The 22279-nt window shown below is 40.1% G+C and overlaps 1 protein-coding gene across 3 annotated transcripts in view; it reads left to right on the plus strand.

Annotated features, from left to right (window-relative positions):
• Positions 1 to 323: 323 nt before the first annotated feature.
• The window catches only part of agbl4 (AGBL carboxypeptidase 4), a 429765-nt gene continuing 407809 nt past the window's right edge, over positions 324 to 22279 (plus strand). For 2 of the 3 annotated variants that reach the window (XM_039811721.1, XM_039811718.1), the window contains exons 1-2: positions 324 to 447; positions 738 to 808. Coding sequence is in view for 2 of the 3 variants with exons in the window: in XM_039811718.1 (XP_039667652.1) it covers positions 760 to 808 (49 nt within the window). In the remaining variant the exon portion in view is untranslated. The remainder of the gene's footprint in view (positions 448 to 737; positions 809 to 22279) is intronic. The other variant, XM_039811719.1, reaches the window with a different exon arrangement.

Below are 22279 nucleotides of genomic sequence, written 5' to 3' on the forward strand. Positions count from 1 at the left end.
ATCCTTCAAGATGGCGTGCTGAGATCGAATTCCGGGTCACAGACAGGAGGACGGATGAGAGAGGAGATAAAAAATAGAGAAATGAGAAGATCCTTCTGTTTCTGTCATCTGCCTCTTCACCCTCAGACTTTCTTTCCTGTGTTTGCACCAACATGTCTTATGTACCTTCCCAGTCCCTGTCATGCCTCACCTCTCCACTAGTTGCCCTCACTGTTCTCCCTCCTTTGCAGTCACCTGCCTATGCACCTGATCTCAATTGGTCATTAGCTGACAGTGTATAAAGTCCTGTTGCCTTTGTTTATCTGTAAGAGTGTCTGTGTTGCTTTGCTGCTGGCGTGCCTCAACTTGTTTCCCGCCATCTGTTCCCTAACTTTTACCCCTCTGAACACCGTTTGGATTTATTTGCCTGTTCTGACTGATGTCCCACTGATGAACTGTAAGCCTATCGTAAGTATTGACTTACTAGTAAACTGTGGCTTTCTCACCATGCTCTAAATTGCTACAAATAAACATGAACACTTTTTCATATAGTCTTGTAAAACCTAAATGTTAAGCCAGAGTAATTTTAGATTACATGTGCGTATTATTTGTTTGTTACCAAGAAACATTTTAACATTTTAAGTAGTGGGTTCTCGTACGGTGCATATAGCTGGTACCATCTGGACACATTAAAATATGGAAGAAACATTTTTAAATGGTGCAGTAAAGAAATTCCCATGAAACTTTTTTTTTTTCAGTTAATCTCTTGTCTAAGTGGTGATGATTCAATCTAAGACCAAATGTGAGTCCTCTTTCAAGTCAACATTGGGTGAGTGTTTCATAATCAAAATACTTGATCACTGTCAGATAATTTATCATTAGAAATTGGTTTGCAATTTAACTGCAGAGCTTTTGTGTACTTTTTGCACATTCAAGATACTAGTTCACTTGACATTGTATGCTAAGTGTTAGCATGGAGTGTTTGTTGACTGGGTACAGATGGATACGGTTGAGGTTGTAGGCTAGTTTTTGCATAAAAAGTACAATAATTTGAAACAAATGCCCCACAAACTTGTGTTCCTCATCTAGTTTATCTCCATGCACATACTGGAAAAACACTGGATACACAACATTGGAGGAGACATCTTCTCCCAAAGCTCCTATAAGCCTCAGCTTCAAAGCTAACAGTGTCACATTGTGCTTCTCAGCTTGCTTTGTCAAAGAAACTGTGCTTCATGTTTCTGCAGTGTTTGATGGTCCAATTACTGACAATGGCCAAAAGAGCTGTTTTCAGAGTAAAGCCAGTGATTAAACGGCCACAGATAATAGTGCATAAATTGTGAGGTTTAACAGTTTATAGTTGTGGTTCCTGCTGATATATGTGTCCATTCTGTCTTAAGTCCAAATCAGCTCAGAGGTTCAGAAGATCATAGAATCTAAAGCCTAAATTTCCATTCAGGAGGAAAGCTTTGGTATAATCCATGTGCTGTATTTGAGTTGAATGCACTTGACCAATAGCATCAAGGAAACTGGGGAATTTAAAAAATTTGTTTAAAAAGGATATTGCGTTCTTTCTTTCTTTTCTGACCCTTAAAGTGAATGTCGTCGGGCTGAACTCCAGAATCCCTTTGACTTGTGCAGACTTAATATGAACTCAATCATGAGGGATTCTGACACTGGGACCGGCTAATTGCTGGTTAATTACATCCTCAGACACAGGTCATAGTCAGAGCCTGAATCAAGTATTAGCTCATCTTTGCTGACCAAAAATGAACCCATCCAAGACTTTGGCTACTTTGCTGAACTTCATCAAACAAGTTTGAGTTGAGCTGTGTTGTACTTGGTGTTTTACGGTATATTTTTACATCACATTGCGTGCTTTCAATATTGTGAAACAATCCTTAAATAATCCATTCCCTAATTCTTTCACTACTTTGACAAAATGGTAGCAAAGGCTGTTTTATGCATCTTCCCATTCTTACACAGGTATCAATAGCAGCTTTACAGTTTCCTGATTCCCTCTCTTTTTTCATGCTATCATGGCTTTTACCAAAGCCATTGATGTGTGAAGCTACTGTTACACTAAGCACTTCCTGCATTCACATACAAAATTATACCAACTGTGGGAGGCATTTGTTGTGAAGAAACTGACAGGAAGTGCAGGAACTAATGCTAGTTGTGATAACAACAGACCAACATCTAGATTTGCCTTTTTTGATGCACTGAAGGGAGGGCTGGCGGAAAGAAGCAGCAGTCATTAGCGTAATCAGTTTGGGGATAGACCTATATGAGACATTAATATATTTTTCATTAGTTCAAATTTACATTCAAGTGTATTGATGGGATTGTGTACTGTTGCTTTACATTGTTTTTTTTTTCTTCTGAAAAGTGTAAGCCTAAATGTCTTTACCCCTGACTTTGTTGTCGAGTTGAAGATCATTTATCTGGCCACCATAACAGTGCGACTTGCTCGATGGAGTGCTTTGTTTTTGTACTGAAGAAAAAGTTTAAACACATTTTCACTTTTCTGCTTCTGTTTATAAACTTGCAAGCAAACCAATAATAGGAATCTGCAGACAGTCACACTTACTGGATGTTTAATTGGGTTGATGTTGATGATCTCAGCACATTGTTTTGGACATTGTGTGACGTCAAACTACGAGAAAGTCCACGCATTCAGGGCTCATTTTGCTATTAAATCTAGAAATTGTGTTGGTGGCTTATCAGTCAAGATTTTGCTGAAATGATCCATTTGTGAAATGTTAATATTGATCAGTAATTGTTAGCCCTAATGCAAAGGTCTCTTAAAGTGATAAGTGAAGGCCTGTATTAGAGGTGTAAATTTGAAATGGCGTTTTGCTGATTTGAATTGTTTTGTTTAAATACACTTCATTACGTAGAGCAGTGAGTAAACTTAAATTCAAGCTGTTCAGTACAAAACTTGGCCTATACAAGCATTTTAAGATGAATAGCTCAGCAGCCACTTATCTGTGACAGTAATCACGTTATGAATGTTTCTGTGGTTCTTTTAATAAGCTTTAACAAGGAAGTAACTTACTGAACGGTGCTCTCAGTCACCAGCGAGGGGAGCTCCACCACTAAAAGTTTTGGTTTCGGTCATTGACAATGGTGATTCAGCAAACTTAGTTTGATGTTTATATGTTACAGATTTGTACTGAACACCTCTAGCATGCATACCACAAACAACCTAAAGGGTAGCTTTGTTTTTGTTTTCAACCTGGACCCTATTTTCCCATGTTCTTGTGTCTTAAGTGACTGATGGGAACAACAATCTTTGAAATTGGTCCAATATTAAGTAAGACAGCTGCAGTCAGCATTGGTGAAAAAAGCTGCAATGCAACGTTAATGGTCAATTCCGGTTACAGTGTTCTCGCTCAATACTGGACCAATTCACAGTCACTTAGACACCATTGCATGGGAAAATAGGGTCCAGGTTGAAAAAGAAAAACCGAAATTATCCTTTAATTTAACTTGTTTATGCATGAATTGGCATAACAACGTGGTTCTGCTACATAGCACCAGCAAGATTGAAATGTGTGGTAACCAGAACGATTGTTTCATTTAACTGACAGGACACAGAGAAAAACACGTGAAATATGCATTTACCTGCAGCTTTGTGTACCGTTGATATTTGAGGATATGCCCAGCTTTTGCAAAATAGCACGAAGGACATGCTCTAGCCGTCATGACAGTCACGTTAGCGTGGCCTGTGACCTGTCAGTGTAAATAAGATGGATGGCCTGAGGAGAAGCTGGGAAAGAATACATATGAAAGCTTATTGTGCACATATGGTCCATTAAGCACTTTCCTGCTTGTTTTTATGGCTGGTTTAATCTTTTTAATCTGTCAGAAAATCAATTTGTTCACGTCGCTGCCAGGTTGCTGAGCAGAGCACTCCATCACGCATCCATAGACCTTGCCTGCCTGAACAAGGCATTGTGCTGGATGCTAGTCATCAGAAACTGCTATACAGAGATAAATGAATGCATTGATGGATAGATAGGGGAGGAAAAGATAGAATGGGACTGAAAAGGAACAAGCAAGTTTATGTGAAAGTGGAAAGATATATGCGCAGACAAACGGCAGACAGACAGAATGCCCCATTTACAGTATCTACAGAAAAGTAAATAGAAATAACAGAAGTTTGTAAAGATTTGTCTAGAAATAATTATATTAAATAATATAAAGCAACATAATTAAACAAGGCCAAGTTACACAGGTCATTTATATAATCCATAACATAATTTTGTTTTAGCAAGGTTTACGTTTAACATTTGTCAGTTTTAATGTCAGACATGAAAAAATCCATAGTGAATTGTGAATCATGAATGATCAGACTCATAATTTCCATCTCTCTATGTTCGACATTACATATTGCAGTCTACTCTACAATATAATGCCATGCTACATACAGTATATAACAGTAAGGTTCCTCACAAAATAATTTACAAATAAAAGATAAAAAAAGTAAAGACACCATTTCAGCCATATGAAGTTGAACAATTTAACCTTCTCTTAGCCTATAGTCATCAAATATATCTGTAAAAATGAAAGACTTCCAAGCTCAGTGAGCTAGACAGGAAAAGAAGGGAGATAGATTGAGCTGTGTTTCTAAAACCCCACAGTGAACTGGTGATTATCCTGCATTCAGCAAAAACCAAATAAGTCCTGTAATTCCTCTAAAGGGCCGGGATGCTAAAAGAGCTAATTTGACAGAACAAGTATAAGAGAGAAAAAGTATTTTCTGTAATAATCTGTGGATTTAGCAGGAGAAAGGGAGGATACCTGGGATAAAGCAAGGGTTTGGCTGAATCCATTACACCAGTGCTATGGGATTATTAACACAGCCAGGAGTCACCGGGGCTGATAAATACCCATATGAAGACATTGCAGGGGCAGTGAAATGTGTCATTTCAACTCCCGACAGCACGGAGAGGAAGAAAAAACATTAAAATGCATGCAATTTATTTGTCAGCTTAGAAGAAGAAAAAAAGAGGGGGGAAAAAAAAGAAAAGTCTGTTTCTCGTAAAAGTAGTTTCTTTTTTTTCAAGGCAGGAAGGCTATTTTCCCCTTGAGCTGCTCGGAAAGGGAACACGCCTTATTAGCCTCTGCGACACACAGAGCGTTATTTGGTTATGCAGTGAAGCCGAAAACAGAGTCTGCGTTTAAAGCTGCTTCGTCCCTCCATCTCACTGAGTGATTACCTCTGTCAGGCCTTTAACAGACCACGCAAGATGCACACAAACAGGCAAGACACACACACACACACACACACACACACACACACACACACACACACAAATGCTTGTAGGAATATATATATATACACACACACACTATGACAGACTTATGCGTGTGCACATGCACACACAGAAAATAAAACACCTGTCCCCTAAAACGCCCGAGAGCTCTCATTCTGCCTCTGCCACACCTCAATGTGCAGTAATTCTAGAAAAGGGCCTCTTTAAGTTAGGTGGTCATAAAAGCCAGACGCAGACTGAGCCAATAAATGGCTGCTGTGGGTGCTGGGATGCAGCCGCAGCTCAGAGCAACATTCTAGACCATTAGTCTAGGAATGTTTTCCTGAGCCGCCTATGAAGATGTGTGTTATTCTTTGTGATGCAAATGCAGTAAATAAAAGGTCGTGGGTGAGAGATACTAAACAAAAGCCATTTCCAGGATGAATGGAAAAAAAAAGGAAACTGAAATAACTTAACGCAGCATTGTTAATGAGTTTTGTTCAAAAGTAGGAAGCAGTTGGCTCACAGTCCCTCTCCAGCCGGCCTCTTCCTTGCTCTCTCCTTGAACATGACAAATCTCAGGAAGAGGGCAAGGAAATGCAAGCCAGCACTGGTGGACGCTGATGTTCTGTCTTAATTACAAAACATGAAAAAGACAACAAAAAAGGAGAGAACCTGAGGATATGCTAGCTTACTGTTGTCCCAGAGTCCTTTCCAAGGACTCTCTCTAAATGTTTAATTTCACTGAAGACAGTGACATTCATCAGTGGGTTTCCAGTGGGGATGCTCATAAACAGTCTGTTCCCTGGACAGGGGCATCTTGGCCTGAGGGGGGGAGACAGACGGAAAGTGAGATGGAAGGATACAGAGAGAAGAGAGACACGGCATCGAGACTTTCTGATTGAAAGAGAGAGCAACAAAAAGAGAGGAATAAAAAAAGACAATACAGGATTTTTCCAATTTGGTGCCGACTATCTTCCCCACATCTATCCATCTAGTGTTTGCTGGGATTAAATGAGCACAAGAGGCAGCAGTAGCCTTTTATAGAAACATTTCTCAGAAGTAGAGCTGCCTCTTGAGGCTGAGATAAACTTATTGGTGGAGCCTCCATGGTTGAAGCTAAAGAACCGCAGTTTTTTAGGCCAAGTAACAAGGCACTGCGGCACAATGACAAAGGTGAAGTTGGGTTTAGACTAGACACTTTAAGTAGAAGCTGACTTGTTGCCATCCAAATTGCAAGGCACATTTCTTTTTTCATTTACCACGAGTCCCAATAAGTGATGTGACAAGTCACGGATCCAGTTTTGCGCCTATCCAGTTTGAGTCCCTAGTTTGACACATGCTGCCCCACACACATACAGTGTTTTTACCAAGCTGGTGCACCAGGCCATGGATGCAGATGGGGGACTTTTTAGCAAATATTGCAGCGTGCGTATCTCTCCGTACTGCATACATTTAAAGGAGGATCATACAAATATTGGCGGGAGACATGTTTACAGATGTTGATCATGTCCACATAGCACAGATGCACTGTATCTTAAAATGAAAACAACCACAAAACATGATTTTTTTACTTACCAGTAGTGCTGTCAAACAGTTAAAATATTTAATCGCGATTAATTGCATTAATGTCATAGTTAACTTGCAATTAATCACACATTTTTATCTATTCTAAATGTCCCTTGATTTCTTTTTGTCCCAGTAGTTTTTTCTCATTTTAATGCTCTTATCAACATGGAAAAGTGGATCGGCTTGCTTTGTGCTTTTGTCGCCTGGCTTTGACGAGGGGGCGGAGAATTGGCATCAGATGTGTGCTTGGCCATCAAGTGGTATTTCAGACTGGACGTGCTGTGATGACAGCTCAGTTTACAACGACAAAACACACAGATCACTTTGGTCTCGTCAATGGAACCATTTGGCAACTTTTTTAAAGTAAACTTTCCATTCAGAATCTTATTGGCATCCATTTTGACGTCTTGCGCTTGCCATCCACTCAAAACGTAACGTAATGGTGCGTTCTTTTTGTCCACTGAAGTCGTTTTATGAGTTGTTTTCCGGAGTTACGACCCGGAAGTTGCAAAAAGAACGCCCCCGAGGTCGTATTTACAACTCGTCAAGTCGTCTGAACTCAGAGGACCCCGAGCTCACTTTCAAAGATGGCTACGTCGTGCATCACACGTAGTAAACATTGTGGTTTTCTACAGTTTTAAGCACTTTTGTCTTTGTTGTAACCAAATGAAGAAGTCGTACACATAGCACTGTATACTGCTACCTATAGGCATGTCGCTACAGTCTTATTAGGAGTTAAATACCGCCTGATTAGTTATTTTGTTGCTTGTGCAGCTGAGACGCTCGGTTGCTATATGACAACAACGGCTTTAAGCCGAGCCTTGAGCAGAAAGCAGAGCAGTAGCCTAACGTTAACGTTAATCAAAACGTAATTTCCATGCATCAAACTGTGAAATATAGTTGTGTAATATGTCAATAACTGGGTGTATAGAATCCTAAATGTTACTAAAAATGTTACAAAAATCCATCTTTTCTCCAACTCGTAGTATTGTGTGACAAAAAGAACGCAACAACCCACGGTAACTCGTTTTCCGACATGGATGTGACGTCACACTCGAGCTACTAGTTGCGATTACAAGACAAAAAGAACGCACCATTATTAGCCTACTACTCTTTGGCCAGCTCGCAAGCCCAAACAAGTGTGTGTGGCGTGCCTGTTTTGTTTCCGGTCTAGCTAGATCCGGTGTGGTGTTGTAGTTTTCTAACGTTACTAGTTGTTGCAACAGCATGTGAAAAAAAACTACAAAGTTTGCTAGGCCAAAAAGAACGTTAGTCTCGCGCAAAAAAAATTTACGCCATTAAAATGGGTTTGCATTAACGCCGTTAGTAACGCATTTAACTGACAGTAGCACTACTTACCAGTTATTTGTGTGCCTAAGCATGACCACATAACCATAAAACGGTTAAATAAGGTTGCTATGTGCAGATATTTGGCAGAAAAATACATTGTCAGTCAACATTTTACTAAATTGTCAACATTTTGTGACTTGCCAGATAAGTATGTTCATAACAATGTTTCATCATCATGTTGACGAAAAATGTAATCTAGGTGCCATTATTTTTTTCTTCCTTCCCTGTATGTTCTGTTGCAGACTATATGGATATAATTTCTATTAGACAGGGATGGTATTGTTTGTGGGTTCTTTTTAACTTTTATTTTGAGAACATTTCTCTGCCTGTGGACATTGTTGGTAAGATAACTTAAAAGTTCCCTTTCCCTCCCTTATTTAATAGTTATTGTTTGATTTGCCACAAAATCTTTGTAGTTTTCTATTGTAGTGAACCCTCGTTAGACACAGAAAGTGGAAGGTAAGGGTGTTTAAGAGGGAAATATCATTACCTGTCAGACAGGTGAGGTTGTTCCTTTGAAACAGGGAAGGCTACTCTAAATGACTTATGCTTATTTGCACCCCCATATCCCCCCCGCTCTCTTTCTATGCGCCCACTCTCTCCCCAGTCTATTTCCTCGAGGCATACATTTTCTCCTCTCCATTCATATGTCAGTTCTTCCCTCCACAATCCTTCCCCTCCAGATTTATTCAGGAATATGAAATGAAATCCTCTCGCACTTTTGACTTGTATTAAACGCCTTCATTCAAAATGAGGCTTGTGAAAATGACTTCCACTGAGGAGGTGTCAGGGCACTGATTCTGTTAACACGCAGACTGTACACTCGACTTAGCCCGTCTCCCTAACACGTGATATGACGTGATATGACCTGACCTGACGGCGGGGGTAAACAAAATGAAGCGGGCAAAGGAGGTTACAGTCTAAAAAGGCCGATATTAATCCTCGAGGATACTTCAAGATGACAAAAAGAGGCTTGCAGTTAAAAAAAGAGCCTGCTCTTCTATGTCTCTTATGTTCCTCTATTATGGGTCACATGAACCCTCTCCACCTCCACTCTCAGCATCACTGCAAACTTTGAGCAAGTTCTAAGTTTGATGAGTGCAGAGGCATTAAAATGAAATGTCTGCAATTTTCTCCCCTCATGGGGGAATTTGCATCAGGCTGAGTGTCCTTCAGAGTAGTCATAGACCAGAGCCAAGTCATGATTAAAGGTACAGTCATCAATCGAGCGGCGTGAGAGCATCACGACGCCTTTCTCCTGTCATTAACCATCATACGTTTGCTGTTATTTATGATTGGATTAGCCATAAGTGCCAGTGTTTATGCCGTTTGATTGACATTGTATGAAACTCATCCCTCAGTGCATTTCTGAAACCGCTGACTGCAACTTTAAGACACGAGGTGTGTTTGTAAGACTGATGAATCAGCGTTGCATTCAGCAGCCAAACAGATGTTGTTCCCCTCCTGTTAGCAGAGAAATGCCTACGGTGTCCTGCACGGGACATTTGGCACCCTGATGTCTGTCATTATTCATCGTAAGAGGGTTTCCAATAACAAGGGCAGGCAGGGGGCATTTTTTGAGCACATTATCCACAGAGAGATGTGTACATAATACATAGCGCTGCCATAGGGCACGTGAGGCAGAAAGTGGCCCCTGCTCAGCGTGATCTTGCCTGGATAGTTGAACTGAAGCTCGTGGGGAAAAGAGTGAGAGACTGAGCAAGAGTCCTCAGAAAGAATCTGGTCATCAAGTGTTGGGATGCTGATACATAGTGTTTAGCAAGGGCTGTGGGTGTTATGTTGATATACAGAGCTTTCAAAGTTGTGAGGTTTTATATTATTGCTCTGTGTGGCCTCAGAGAAAGAAAAGATGTAACAAAACTCCCTTTTCATACAAAAAAATGTAAATATATATATATTTTTTTTTTAAGCTGGTTGCTCAGAAAGAGCCAACCACTGCCTGTGCCGTCTCCACAGCTGTACTCTGTAGCAGAAGCAGCAGGCATTCACTGCAAAGTACGCAGGGACATTTTGACTTCATATTTTCTATCATATGATATTGAGGTAGCCGTATTAATGCGGGGAAAATGGAGCAATGGACGAAAAATGTAAGACGGATAGACAGAATGAAAGCATCAGCTCTTTAACGGAGGAGTCCTCGCATGGGAATATGTAAATAATTTCACTTAAGTGCTTGAAGTAAAAGAGACGAGAGTGAGAGTGCTATTAGCAGGGATTAGATGCATGCTGGTAAAAGCTCTGCACCTAAGGAAAGAACTTTCTCCAACTTCACCTGTCATTTAATGATACAAAATAGCCATCTGTTATCAAAAGTGGACAGAATAAATATAACTTCATTTTATGAAGTTGACTATTTAAAAATCTAGCTCTATAGCTGATGCACTTTAAAGTCACTACTGCAGAACTTAAAATAACAACTATGCTGCTGTGAGTCCTCTAGTGCAACATTTTTTTTTTAAACACTGTATTTCAGATGACGTGAAAAGATTTTTAATTTTGTGTGGTGGATTACAGATGGAGCCAGTCTTAACATGCTCATCAGTACCATCTTCTTTTGCACCTTCTCTACATTATTCTTACCTTCTTTTTCCTCATCCTCCCTCTTTGTCAGGGCTGTGATGATTCTGCTCAGTGTGCGTGGCTTCCTGGTGTTGTTCAATAAAAGCATCTGAAAAAAGAAAACGCATCCAGCTGTTTCATTAGGAAATGTCTGAACCTCTGAAATATCTTATTTCCATTTCTTCATCAGTCAATATGGACGTTATTGTCTTTCTCCTTCACCTCTGCACTAACCTTTGCATGGTAACAGTGTATGTAGTTCTCTGGGTTATCCAATAACTCCTGTGTCCACTGGCTCAGCAGAGTTTCCCACCTCTATCTTAGGGGTGGGGAAAAAATCGATACAGCATAGTATCGCGATATTTTCTGTGGCAATACTGTATCAATACACAGACGCCAAGTATCAATCTATTATTATGTGTTGGTCAGTTTGTCTGCTTGACAATACCATTTTGCAGCAATAAAATAAAAGTGAGATGAGCAAACAGAAGTGTATCTTTATAAATAAAACAGATCTTGACAAAGTTTCCTTTTGGGGACATAATTTGAAATTTGCAAATATTTGAAGTTGGAAAAAAGGTAATGAATTGCAATATATCACAGAATATTGCAATATGTTTAAAATCGCAGTAATATCGTATTGTGACATAAGTATCGTGATATCGTAGCGTGAGGCCTCTGGTAATTCCAACCCCTACTCTATCTTGCATCTCAGTTTGACTTGCTAGACGTGTTGGCAGTCCAGAAACTGGGCCCTAAGGAGAGAGAGCCTCTTGTCGTACTGTGAAAGGTCTTTCTTCTCATCTGATTTTTTAATGTGACTCAGGACAGCCTTGATCCTGCTCTTCTGAGCAATCTATTCTTCTACTGAGACATCTGGGAAATTTTCACAGTTACTTTTTGGAACTTAAGGGAGTTTTTCCAACTCCTCTGCCTTGAGCTGAACCTTCATCTCAAGGCTCTTCTGCTCTATGAGCAGTAAAAGTGTTTTCTCCTCCCCAGGTCATTCCTGGGATCTGTAAAGTCTATACTATAAATCACATGTATTTTACTCCATCAGAAAATTGATGTTGGAGCATCCTTGGGCACAGCATCAGGTAGAGTCCTAGCGTGCACTTATTTTTGGTTGGTGGATTACAAATGGAAGCATCGGTTTGTGTGCTGGTTTAAGTGTTTAAATGCTGCCAGACCTTCAGCTTGGCTGTCTGGGTCCTTCTGGACCTTCTCAAGGAGATCCAGAATGTTTTAGTGAATCTTTGCATCCTGAGCCAAGAGGGTCTGCTCTGACCTCTAACTGGAATCAGCTTTTCTCTAAAGACGAACATAACTCTTAACTCTCCCTGTCCTCCCTCACCATGTTTTCAATACCTACAATGTTTCTGTTATAATTGCTCTTTTGTTTTGACATTACGCAGTTTATTAGCCAACTGTACTGAGGTATGAAAAATAAGAGACTTGTGTTTTTCATGCATGTGATACTGTACAGCGTATCAGCATTAAATTGAAACCATTTAGTGCACACTGGGGTAATAATATTTTGTCCAGGCTAATAGTTGTTTCAGTCTTTTGGATACCTTCTGTCCCAGTTCACCACATCAACACAAACACACATTCTCCAAAGTCTACTTCACCTATTATTGAAGTAATTATTGGGACCCACAAAGGTCAACAGAATAGCTTATTAGCTTTCACTCCAACTCCAACACTTTCGGTCCAGCTGCTTAATAATGTTATGCATGCAAAGCTAAATGTAGCATTAGTGGAGCCCTAGAGACAAGGGTTTGACATTGATGACTTTGTTAAGGGGAACATATGTTTGAACAGATCGCCCCCTCTATAAATATAGGCTGTATTCAATCCCAATGGCCTGAAGGCTGCCGGCAATGTATGTCTGCATGACATTATACAGAAAGAAGATAGCAAGGGGTGGTGGAAAGTGTGAATGTGAGGGAGAAGGGCACAATGTGGGGAGAGAGGGTATATATATATATATATATATATATATATATATATATATATATATATATATATATATATATATATATATCATATAACATTTTCATGTGTGGAAGTGGAAAACTATTGTGTGGTACATTTCACATTATTCTAAATTGAGCTGATATGTACACACGTGTGACCTTCCTACAACAATACTGCAGGCAGAATGACTTTGACTGTCTCCCAGGTTCTTGTTTACTTGACCCTTTTCTAATTAAAACCCTCTCATTGACATAAAATCTTTGCTTTGAAGGACTATTGATTATTGAATACAAAAGGGATATTTGGGACCACAGGCGCAAATTAGCTGTTGATCTAACCTTGGCACATTTACAAAGGAGTTTTTTTTTTAAATGTCAATGTTGATTAATGTGTACTGTTGCCAATACATAAACAAATTATTGATTAGCACAGGGATATCAGAAGGTACCTGAGGCATGTATACAATAACCAATTGGTTAGCAGTACAGGTGCAAAACACACACACACACACACACACACACACACACACACATACACACAAGGAGTATGCAGATTATGGTCTTACAAAGGATTCATCAGCACCATGCTTTTCTCTCCTGTATGGTAGTGTTGGTTTGTGATTGGTGGGTAAATGAAAACCATGTTCTAGTGTGAGCAGATGGTGAGCATTGAAGTGCCTGTTGACAGGTAGCCTATAGCTTGTTGTTTGAGCTGGCTTTATCACACACATGCAGCGAGGCACACGCAAAAACACCAGGATGCAGGCAGGAAAACGCACACCTATGCACACACACTGTAGCAGCTTTGAGCCCTAATTGGTACCCAGAAGGGTTTGATGGAAAAATAGCGAGAGAGTGGGGGAGAGAGAGACTGGTATGAAAGAGGATATGAACATCAAAAAATGCAGACCAGCTGGTCAACTAAATTTAGCAAAAAAAGTAAGGAAATTTGTGTTTGGTAGATTATTTCTCTGTGGTAACAATGCTTTTTGGCAATAAATCTTATACCGTTGGAAAGCCTGTTTAGTTCCCTTTCAAATGGTGCCCCATTTGTAAGGAACATGCATTTGTGGGATGAGCAGCAGCGCTGAGTATGTGGGTTATGCCTATGAAAAATGTTCTCTCAATCTTCTCTGCCAATGCCAAACAGCTTATTCTGCCATTGACTCGTTTGGTGGATTTGGATGATTGAAATTTGAAGAAACAAGACATATTGGCAATTGAACAATTTATTCATTTCACAAACAGGAGCCTCAGTAGCGTGTGGAAGAACCATACACAACCACAACAGCCTGGCACCTCCTCCTCATGCTGGTCACACACTGCTGTGGGATGGCATCCCATTGTTCAAACAGCATTTGTCGCAAGTCAGCCAGCGTGGTTGTGTTGGTCACTCTGGCATGAACAGCATGCCCAAGCTGATCCCACAAGTGTTCAATGGGGTTGAGGTCAGGATTGCTGGTTGAAGAATGGGATGCCATCCCACACTTGTGTGTGACCAGCATGAGGAGGAGGTGCCAGGCTGTTGTGGCTGTGTATGGTTCTTCCACACACTACTGAGGCTCCTTTTTGTAAAATGAATGAATTGTTCAATTGCCAATATGTCTTGTTTCTTCAAACTTCAAGCATCCAAACACCAAACGAGTCAATGGCAGAATAAGCTGTTTGGCATTGGCAGAGAAGATTTGGCAAATTTTTCGTGGGCGCAACCCACATACTCAGCACTGCTGCTCATCCCACAAATGCATGTTCCTAAACGGGCTTTCCAACGCTATAAGATTTATTAGCAAAAAGCATTGTTAATAATAATTTTATCATGGCAGTAATAGATAATGGATATTCATTTAGCTTAGAGTTGACAAAAATAATCCTATTTTTGGGCATCCTCTGGTCACAAAGTTGGCGGTTCGATCCCCTGCTCCTCCTATCAGCATGTCGAGGTGTCCTTGAGCAAGATGCTGAACTCAAAGTTGCTCCTGAGCTCTGCCACCATCGGTGTATGAATGAGTGCGTGAATGGGTGAAATGAAAGGCAAATTGTAAAGCACTTTGTCCGGGAAGGTAGAAAGGTGCTGTATGAATGCAGTCCATTTACCATTTACATCAAGGTCCATGTACTAGCTTTTTCTGGAACCGGAAAAAAATAAGAAAAGAAATGGCTGTCAAACTACATTCCAAGGTCAAGAGTTAACTTTTAATGCTCATCCCTGGGAACATTTTCAGTTTTTCAGAAAGGCAATAAAAGAAACAAAGAGTAAACCAATTGAGATAGATGATAGTAGTTTGACTGAATGATAGGAGGCAGGACAACAGAGCTGGATGATTCACATTACTTAGAATTCCTTTAAAAGGGTACCAGCAATTGCACTCCACAGGACTACACCAGTCCCCTTTCTACAGAAGAGGTTGTGGCATTTCTCTGATGATGATTATATTACATTTCATGTGATTTCTGTATTTTTAGTTTAGTAGGTTATACTGGTAGAACCTTGAGTGAATATACTACATACGCAGCCATGTGATACTATTTAATCAGGTATTTTCATTGGGATCAAGATCTTTTTTTTCCAAGATAAAAAAAACCTCAAGCATAGCCAGACAAAACTGAAGGAAAAATACATACAACAAACATGACCAGACAAACAAAAGCGCATACAGCATCAGAGACCGTCACAGACATCACTAAATAGTGAGTAATACTAAATGTGAGACTACTTCGAATTAAGCTGATATGGGAAGGGCAGATAATGTTTCTCAAGTGCTTGACTCCTCAGTAACAACAGCATGAGGTTTAAGCGGCAGGCTGACCTCTGCTTCTGTGTTTACAGCTTAGAATGACTCGTCAGACGAGCGCTAACATCTCCACAGCTGATGCTTTCTGTTTTCTGCTGACCGAGCCCCACAGTTTTTGTGGCAGACTGGAACGATCTATTTGACTTTGAACCCTGCCAGGTTGCCCTTTGTTAGACTTTACAGTGTGTGTTTGTTTTGTGCAAGTACATTGTGTGTGTGTGTGTGTGTGTGTGTGTGTGTATGTATGAGAGCATGGCCAGCATGATGCTTTGTGTGTGTTGACCTTGGAGACCCTCCAGGACACTTAACACTGCCCCCAGTGGCCATTTACACAGATGATGCTTCTCCATGCACCATTTGGCCTGCGACCACTGCTCACACACACACAAATGTGTGTGTCCTGGAGGGACTGTGGGGTCGTTACCCTACTAATGGGGCCATATGGTCACAACACAAACACAAACTGTTCCTTCTCTCTGCGTGTAATAAGGTCATGAAGATGCTGATCTCATTCAGATGGAGAAACCAGCAGAAGAGAATGTGCCAGAGGATGTAGATTGAACTCACAGGGAGGGAGGTCAATTACTTGCAGCATCTCCCATCCACAGATTTCAGTTATATTACAGAGAGATGTGTGATACTGTGCTAATCAGTGCATGATCAGCTGATGGTTATGACGTGTTTCTGGTCATGTACAGTATCTGCTCCAAATAATCTTTGGTATTAGAAATAATGCAATTCTATCTGCGTCAAGAAAACTTTGCTTCCCTGGTGTCAGTCAGCATAGACTGTAAATGGTACAGCACAAAATAAGTATAATATAACTTGCACAGAAAGAGACTACAGCTGTGTCCTTAATCTACAACTCAGAATACAATGCCAAATGGCCACACTATTTAATAAATAAACGAGGCCGGGCTCGGACAGAAATTATGTTCGGGATCGGGCTCGGTCACATCAGCGCGATTAGGCATTGAACGTTTTAAATTTAAAAAAGCTTATTATGTAGGTGCGCACCTCTTAACGTGCGCTTCTTGCCCCGTGTGTGCTGATGCGCTCATCTGTTGACATTACCGAATGCCTTCAGTTGCTTAATAAAACAGGCTTTCCACACAAAAAAAACGTATGTGTCATTAGTATGAGAAAAAAACGAGATTTTAACTGTGTCGGACTCTGACATAAATATCTTAATGTCGAGGTAACTCCCGAAAGATCGCTGGAAAATAAACCTAAGTATTAACCTTTTTTATAAAAAATAAAAGTGTAATTGGCAGTGGCATTCTAAAGTTGCTGTTTGATTGAAAGCTGTCATGGCACATATCACATCAGTTTGTTAGAACAAAACAATAAACTAACTAGCAGCAGTGCATGAAACCAGGAAGGGACTTGGCCAGCAGCAGCTCCAAGCACACCAGGTAGCAAAAGTTTGGAGCGAAGCTGCAAAGAAAAGGGTCAGTTTCCATCCGGTCATCAGAAGCAGCATTACAACATTTCTGCAGATACTAAACCATGGGGAACTATTTGAGAAAGTCTGAAAAATAACTTTTCATCATGACTCTGCAGTATTTCAGAATAGGACAGAGAAATATGTGGGACCCAGGTCTGATCGAAAAACAAGTTATTTTACCAATGATCTATTGCACTATTGTCTCATGAAAAATCAAGCTGTAGCAAGAGAATAATGCGTTTACCCACCATCAGTAGCTTTGCCGTCATATTGCTGTTATCACAAAATAATGTAACAACGTCCAAAGGGAGTGTCATGACCCAGGATCTCTCTGCTGGCGGTTGACAGACTTTTAGAACTTGATAGATCAGGTTGCACACAAAAGGTCAATGAAGAAACCAATTTAAAGGTTAAACCTGTATTTCCTTACTGTAACTCTGTGCTGTGATTGTTCATAGCGGTAGTGGTTTGTTTGGCCTGTTTGCTCTTTGACAGTCTGTTACATGTGTTGAGACCTTTAAATACAGTCTGGTTGAGACGCTGAGTGAAGTAGTGCTGTCCAAGGTGCTGAAGCAGTGGTGGGCAGCAGTATATAGGTGGTCTGTCATCACAGCTCTATGTGCAGCAGTTTCACAGTAGTCCTAACATTGGCCATGTTGTGTGACGAATGTGTCATTTGTGTTCATTGGCATTTGAAAGATGCGTAATTGACTGGATCATGGGAAATGTAGGATCCAACCTTTTTGGAGCTTGACCCATACAAGGGATTAAAAGTCAGGATCTCGGCCTTTGCTGTTTTTAATGCATCTTGTCCTCCAACTTTATGGACGTGCAAAACTACTTTTAAGAGCACCTGTATGCCAGCTCATAAACAGCTATGTGTTTAGGTGCTTCAGGGAGTCTTGAAGATGCCTCTGGTTTGGTGTGAATGGCTCAATGTACAGTTGATGAGGGTAATGTAAGCCAAATCCTGCGCTGGATTCACAGATTTAATTGGGATATTTTTGAGGCACTTTTCTGAATTTCATTTACTATTTTGTGTTGCTGTAAAACCTGAAATTAACCTTTTGGTTTTAACCTCTTTAATTTCACATCTTTAAAGCACATCCTGCCATACAAATTCTGGAAAATTGTATCGTGTCATTAATGGTTTCTACACATGTAGACACCTGGACACATTCCTCTCCATATGTGGGCACAATGGGCCTCATTCACCAACCGTTCTTACGAAGAAATGTGTTCTTAAACCCTTCTTACGAACTTTTTTACGAAGATTCTGGCATTCACTAATGTTTTCTTAACTTGGATTTGTTCTTAGCTAAGAACAAAATCTACGAACACTGAAAAGCACTCTTACGCACATTTGAGTGATGACAATTTGCTCCAAATGATTGCTTACTGCATTTTATTTAATTCTACAGTCGTTTACAATGATAGTATTGTATTGTAATGTATTTCTGATCATTTGTTGAAAAGAATATCATAGTATGCAAAAAAACCCACTAACACTGCAATTTACATCAGCAATTAAACTGATTAAATCTTGCGTTATTTGGTGATTGATCGCTATTTATAGGGCCAAAATGCAGTGGTAGAATGTAACAAAGTACAAATTCGTCCTAACTGTACTTAAGTACATTTTTCACGTATCTGTACTTTACTTAAGTAGACTCAATAGTGCATAGCCTGCTTTTGACTTTTACTTTGTTACATTTTGCAGCAATTATCTATACTTTCTACTCCACTACATTTCTACAATTTTCGGTTACATTTTCTGATCAGTTTCCCCCTGCCAAAACGTCTCCCTGACCGTCACACGTTTGTCTCACCAGTGAAGTTTGGTTGCCGTAGATACTGTATATATGGGGCACCGCTGATCCAAGCCGGCTCCGGTGCTCCAGAGCCAGGGCGCAGCGCCGCTGACCCTCGGTAATACAGCCCCCGGTAAAAGTGAAAATGAAAACGTTTGTTTTTATTATTCCCGTTTTTAAATCAAAGTTGCTATATCTATTTCTCTCCACAGCGTCGTTTACTCCTCAGCCAGGCTGCTTAAGACGCGTTCATATCTTATTTATTTGGCTGGACCTCTTCACATCTCCCCATTTGCGCTGCTTCACACACTTTATTTGCTTACTTGCATGGTTAAAGACAATAAAATACATCCATGAATAAAACCAACCGCATTCCGATTCTAACACATTTCCGTTTTATGCTGGTTAGGATAGGAACTTTTTTTAAAAGCCAGGCCTTGTTTGTGGTAGTGGACACCTTCTACTTTTACTAAAGTAAATATGTCTCTGGTTATTTGTTCTCTGAGATTCAGTACTTCCTCCACCGCGGCTCCGACAATCTCCGAAAACCTGTCTCCCAGGAGGTGCACAGGAAGTGTCATGTCCTTATATGGGAATTTGCGGGGCGTTTTCTTATGCTAATTAGGAACAACTGGCACGCGCTTTCAGTTACGAAGACGTGGGATTCATCAATCCTAAGAACACAGATTCGAACAATTCTGCTGTTTAAGAACACGTCATGAATCCGGTGTAGACTTTTCTTAGGAACCTTCTTATGAACATATTTAAGAGAAAACTTAGGAAGATATTGGTGAATGAGGCCCAATGTCCTTAAATATTCTATGATGCAGGACAACCAATAACTTGATACTTCTGCCTTCATGATGACACATATGGATCCTTCAGTTTTGTGACGATAAATCATCTGTATGCTTCCAGACAGAGGAAGGTAGTGCTTCAGTCTGCTGGGAGTGCAGATTCCTTGTGAGATGAGCATCCAAAGTAAATGACAAAATATACAGTAAGTGAAAAGAATAACCAACTGAATGAATAATTCATGAGAACACATCAAACTCTATTAATCTTTGTAGGAGAAGATGTGAGAGATTAAAATGGGAATGTGATACTGGTAAAAATGTTCTTCCCTTCCCTAAGGACTATAAATATGTCACTGTCATACATGTTGTAGTTTTATTACCTGAAGGATAGTTCACATACTTTAGAAGAGAATCTGTCGGATGTAAAGTAAGTAGTATAGTTTCTAACTCAACCATAATGTACATTTCTATTATTATTGTGAAGCTTAAAACATTAGTAAAAGTAACTGCTTCCCTTGAGATAAGATAAGACTATAAACATAAATTTCATCTTAAATGTCAGCTTTAGTACCAAAACTCTCTGCTGGTTAGCTATCCACCAATGCCTGCTATACTGCTTCATTCTCTACTTTCAGTTTCTCGCTGTTTATCCAGATTTGTAATCACTAAATAGAAATTGTCGTAGATTTATTTGGAGAGTAAATGAGGCATGAGCAGATGTCTGGATATAGACATGACACACCTGACCACTTGGTGGTGTTGTTAGTCCAGTTATTCTCTTGCAGGTGAAAGGCCAATATAGGAATTTTGGATGTACCTACCACATAGTAGTTATCCAGTTTGTGGATATAAAATGGTTGTAGTTAAAGAAGCTGTTACTTCTTGCTTATATGAAACGTGACATACATAACGATATTTCCTCCGACGCTGGATGGAGTCTTCAGCGGTTGGCTACAGCCAACACGCTGAATTGTTTAGTTACAGCAAATCCCCAGACATGAAAGCCAAATGACATCAGTTTATGTATATTAAGCTTCTGCATCAAAGAAACGGTGACATCCTCTCAGGAATAATTATTGAACAGTGCTTGACACCATCTGTTTCTCAAAAACAAGGTGAGAACATTGAAAAAGGACACAGCAATACATTTAAAATCACAGTAATGCAGATTAGCAGTGATTAATGTGCGGTGACAGTAGATAATCATGTCAATATTTCTTCATTCAGATTTTGTACTGGTCCAGCCCGGGAACAACAAAGTGACTAATCATAATAATGTCATAGACAGACTTTAATAGATGCATTAGGATTGATATACCCCTGGGGTGAATGGGTTATTGCTCATAAAGCAGAATCATCTGCACTGGCAATTAAATCTGATGGCAATACAGTTTCATTTGAGAGACCTCTGGATAATGCAGGCATAGAGAAAATGGTCAAATACATGGTAATTGCAGAAAATTCAAGAGTTTGAGCAAGAATATGTTAAAGAGATTATCAAAGTGGTGTCTGTGTCTGGAGCAGCAGAGGGATAGAGCCCTGTGACTATTATGACATTTCATTCATTTTAATTAGATGGACTTTGAAATGAGTGACTAGATTGACCCTGTCCAAGATGCCTTGCACAACACTGAAATGGTTATCTCAAACTCACTATGCTGTATGCTGTGCACTAAAGAGGCTGGTATTTTATGCAACAAATCCCATGAATAGACCAAAACAATGTTAGTCTGTCTCTCAATACTCTGTCTCTCAGCCCCAAACCTATTTGTTCCTACTGAAAAAAACAGGTCACAACTATATACTTTACCTTTAAAAACAGGGTTAATTATTTTCCTAAAAAAGCTGTTAAGTCCGAAAAAGCCCAGTCTGCCCTGATTGGTTAGTGTTTTAGAGTCTTCCGCATCTGTTCTCTCACCATTTCTGTACCGTCAACATCTGCAACCAATACAGGTTTCACCTTGTGTTAACATTAGCATGTAACTACATGTAGCAGTGTATATATAATGTAAACATTGCAGTAATGTGCCCGGAGCAGATGATCATATAAAGAAATCAAAGTATAAAAAAACTTTTGGAAGCGTAGTGTTCAGAACTGTCTGTGGGCTTTCTTTTACATACGTTTACCTCATTATTGGAAGCTTTGGCCACATTTAATATGAACATCCGACATAACATCATAGATATGACAGAAAATAAGGAAATTACGTTTAACTGAACAACTGGTAACCTCTGTTGTTCCAAGAGACTCTTCCCTATTGTGCCTGGGGAAATAGGGTGTCCCATGACAGTCAGGATACTGGCCCAAAGAGGATGCTTGCTAGCTCAGAGTGTATATCTGTGTGAGAGGGCGGGAGAAAGGAGAAGATGGACAGGCATAAAGAAAGGGTCATATGTAGAATGTATTGATGTATAATGTGTTTATAATAGAAGTTAATGTTGAATTACAGTACTACTGGCACGTGTATGGGAGTGAGCTCCAGCTGCTGTTTCACGGCAGATTAAAGCCTCCTGTGGTCAATTTGCTCTCCCTAATGTCAGGTCCCCTCCAAAGACTGGAATCACCTGTAGCCTAGCAACCGTGGCCACAGCTAAGGGAAGCAAAGCCATGCATGCAAAATTCCACCTGCTTAGATGTGTGCGTTTGTGTGTGTGCACGCTCTTATATATTCTGTAGGAGGGTATGTCTGTGTGCTTCTAATCAGTGCTGTGTG

This window comes from Perca fluviatilis, chromosome 9 (assembly GCF_010015445.1).
Source record: "Perca fluviatilis chromosome 9, GENO_Pfluv_1.0, whole genome shotgun sequence".
NCBI classification, from domain to species: Eukaryota; Metazoa; Chordata; class Actinopteri; order Perciformes; family Percidae; genus Perca; species Perca fluviatilis.